The sequence below is a fragment of the Penicillium bovifimosum genome (assembly GCF_028826915.1).
Source record: "Penicillium bovifimosum strain IBT 22155 chromosome Unknown utg000002l_segment0_segment0, whole genome shotgun sequence".
NCBI lineage: Eukaryota > Fungi > Ascomycota > Eurotiomycetes > Eurotiales > Aspergillaceae > Penicillium > Penicillium bovifimosum.
In genome coordinates, this window is record NW_026622711.1 from 1,772,307 (window position 1) to 1,776,325 (window position 4,019).

Consider the following 4,019-nt stretch of genomic DNA (forward strand, 5'->3'; position numbering starts at 1 on the left):
TCCGCAGTCCTCCGTTTTATCCTTCACACATAAGTAGTATATCCGAGATGTGACATTATCATCAAAGACAAAGAACTATACGTCAATCAACCTAAATTCTACACTGCAATCTATTGAATAAGTTTTACGTCATGAACGACAATGAATAACGTGGATTCTGGTTGTTCGGCATCCCAGATGTTCGGGCAGGAACTTCAAAACATCAACTTTTCTACATTTTTTAATCGCGAATTAAACAACCAGAACACCATAAATTTCACTAAACTAAGTTTTGGAGCATTTCCTCATCGAATGCCCTTTCTGACCACACACAGAACAGGTGATTTGCCGGCGCACAGGGGGTAAAACAGGGAGTGTAGGCTCAAGGTCGGGTTCTGGAGCGGGTTGAGGATCAGATATATATCTCACACTTGGACCTTCCCCGCCACCAACATCAGTCGGAGGAGCCGGGTTCGCCGTTATACTGCCTTTGTGAACTAACTGCTTATTTGATAATGACTTCTTTTTGTTCTGCTTTCTATTCGCGTCCAGTGAACGCTCGAGTTTATCCCTCAAGCAGACAACGTCATGAACCAGCTTGACTGCCATATTGTGATACTGTTGAAGATCAGCTTTTGTAGGCGAATTGATCTTATCAGCAGCTGAACTCAGACCAGAATCGATCCGAGCTTTGCGTTTTGCTAACTGCTTAGCCGTCCGAGGTACACCGGTCGAGATATTGCTACCTGATGTCGAACCTTGCGAAACTGGTCGATCCGGTAGACGCGGAGATTGAAGGCGCATAGTCAGCTTTGACAGCACCCGATCGGGGTCTAATGGCACTAAACCAGTAGCTGCGAAGGCACTTTTAACGATAGGCTCTTTGAATGCATCGTTACGAGCCTCTGGAAAGATCTGGAGGAAGTCGTTTTTCTCGATAGAATCGATGCCTAATCGGGTGTATTCCGCAACCCGGCCTCCGTAAGATCGCTTCAACACCGCAAAACAACCAACATCAAGAGGCTGTAAAAGATGAGAGGCATGCGGAGGCATGCGGATTGGAACAATGTCATTTTCCTGGCCAATTTTGTCGAATTCCGGGGTGAGATGACTGTTGTGGCCATCAAGGACCAAAAGACAATGTTTTCCTTTCCTCTGACTTTTCACTTGCGGAATGAAGTATCCTTGGAGCTAATCAACGCCAATTTCATTGCTCGTCCAGCCGTTTGGACTAACGTTAACAGTCCAATGTGTTGGAAGGTCACTAAGCCATCGTTCCATGATTCTTTTGCCTTTGAAGATAACGTATGGTGGGAGCGCTCGACCGGAGGCGCAAATTGTTTCAACGACAGTCACCCATTCGCGATTGCCAGGTTGCAAAACGCCCCTCCGACCGGTGTAGACTGACTGCGTAATGACCTTTGTGGTCGCACTCACTCCCATCGCAAACCCTGACTCGTCAAAGTTGTAGATGTCATCCGAAGTGATACCATATTGAGCAATCGTTTTTTCAACAAGCTTGAACCACTCAATAATGACATTTGGATCTTCCAGCACGGCGCGTTGATAGTCATATTTACGAGAGTATCGACTAGAAAGCAAAGGATGTCGTTTGATGAACTGTGTTGGCCAATTTTTGCTGACAGTCTGTGGTTGGGGGGGGGGGGTCATCTCCACGGTTTCGGAGTAGTAAATTGGCCATATCTCTCAACATGGCGATCGTAAGAGCAGCACCTCTATTGTCCATAGAGATTAACCAATCCTGAATTGTTTCCTCTTCGAGCTGGGTGGGTTTAAGGCGTGGTGACCTCGTCTCACACCAACTAGTCCTCCCTTTCAGCCGGGCTTGCAGCGTAGACCGCGGGACTTCAAAAAAGCGAGCAGCTGCGGAAACGGAGGTAGCCCGGCCATTTTTGATAGCCTTAATTGCTAGCAGGATTTTGCCTTCCTGATCAACTGATTTCTGAGCTTTTTTACCACGAATTGGTGGCATGGTGGGCGTTTGAAAATAGGATGTTTGTTTACGAGTAGAAAATTTGAGGTTCCTGCCCGAACATCCGGGTTGCCCGAACAACCAGGATCCACGTTATAATTATGCCTCTCAAAAATAAAGGAGAATCAGGAATCAGGTTACAGAAAAGTAAATCCAATGTCTCAATAAATACGTTGTTATTATTATTATTCTTACGCTGACTAGGTTGTTGACCGCCTCGCCCCTGTGGGCAAGCAGGCCCTCCTCAATTCGAATCCAGCTTTTATGTACATCCGGGACGCTCGCGCCTCCGACCGCAACTCCCAGCGTTGACCTCAATCCAATGGTGCTGGACTTCATCCGTCCAGCTTGGTGACAGGTCTTGGTGTATGTCACTGGTTTTTAATTCCCCCCCCCCCCCCAACATCGTGGCAGCAGGGGTGCAAGGAGGGGAGTCCCAAGATACTGGATGGGGTAGTGGACGACCCAATAGCAAAGGACTAAGGTCAGGTAGAAGATGGTGAATCGATAAGATAAGAGGACGAGTGGTAATACTGGAAGTTTGTAGCAATAGAGTAGACGGTACGACTCAAAGATATCTTTGTGTGTGTGACACATCAAGTCGCATGGACTGGAACTGGAAGTGGAAGTGGACTTTGCTGTCATGTGCTATGAAATCTAGGACAAAGGACAAGGGTCATGTGATAGAGGAGGTGATTGTTTGTTCGTGCCTGAGGCACGTACCTGAGGAGCATAAAGGTTCCTCTCAGATAGTTGCTTTCTTTCTTTCTCTTTCTCTCTTCATCTTTAGTTTTCTCAATCACAGCACTCTTTTCATCAAAGATTTGGCTCATAACATTTGCCACGTGAGAGGAGGGGTAGCGTAGTATATCTTTTCTCTTCTCTCCTTTTGTTTTTCTTCCTTCTCTCTTCTCTTCTCCAGTCTTGTTGTTTTCTTTATTCAAGTGAATCGAATACTTCTGTTTTCGAAAGAGCTTCATCGTAACGTCCCAACAAGACTCTTCACACTTTTCTTTCTATCTACCACGCGACGCCATCTTCGTGTAAGCTGCACTGCGGTCTTGGCGTTCAGGTAGAGACCCCAAACACAAACACGAATACGAACCGAACGCGTACCAGAACACGAACCCGAAAGGAAAACGGAAACGAACGCGAACGCGAACGCGACTTGAACACGTACACAAACACAAACACGAATACAAAATGGACACGCGCTCGCGCACGAAAGGTCTTGGAACGACCACCCCCGGGAGGCCCCGCAGACTCCAGCTACACAGAATCGGGATGATGCACTTCCGCGTCCACGATCCACGTCAGCGCCGATTTCCTCTCCTGCTTCTCTTTCGAAGCGATCGGGATTCTACGTACGGACCAAGGAAAGAAAGATGATCCAGGTCACCGACATCGATAGTGTACAGGACTGGATTGAAGATGATCCCACAAACGCATGGGACTACCTTGGAGAAGCGCTACGTCACCGTACAACTATGCGTGAAAGAAACCAAGAACTTGAGAACAAGTGCCAGGAACTGGTCGAAGCGAATCAAGAACTGGGATCTCCGAGTCTGATAATTATGCACTGCAAAGTATGCCTGCTTGGAAAGAACAACAGACATACAAACAAAGCCAGCCAACATACCAAAATATTCCAAAAGATTGAAAGAATACATAGTGATCTAGGAGGGCCATTGCCTAGAACCTATGATAACAATGCTTATTACATCACATTGCTAGACAAAAAGTCTAGATTTATATGGATATTCCTACTTCGCAGAAAGGAACAAGCCTATGATTGCTTCGAGAAATTGAAAGCTCAAATTGAAAACAATACCAATGAACGTCTCAAAGAGTTCTTTACCGACAATGGTAAAGAATACGTCAACAAAAAAGTTCAAAATGGCTTTAACCAAATACGGGATTGAACATAGACTTAGCCCAACATACACAAAAGAACCCAATGGTCTGATCGAAAAATCAACTTGACTTTGATGAAAAAAGTACGAGCCTTATTGATCAGCTCAAATGACCCGGACTACCTGTGGGGAGA

General features: G+C 46.1%; 1 protein-coding gene across 1 annotated transcript; it reads right to left on the reverse strand.

The window, feature by feature from the left end:
- Positions 1-284: 284 nt before the first annotated feature.
- On the reverse strand, positions 285-1,972 carry N7515_001880 (uncharacterized protein; the record flags this gene model as incomplete). Its single annotated transcript, XM_056662624.1, has 5 exons — positions 285-374; positions 433-1,090; positions 1,147-1,163; positions 1,216-1,570; positions 1,800-1,972. 5 exons carry the CDS (start codon positions 1,970-1,972, stop codon positions 285-287), a joined length of 1,293 nt encoding a protein of 430 aa, XP_056524737.1.
- Between the last annotated feature and the right edge of the window lie 2,047 nt (positions 1,973-4,019).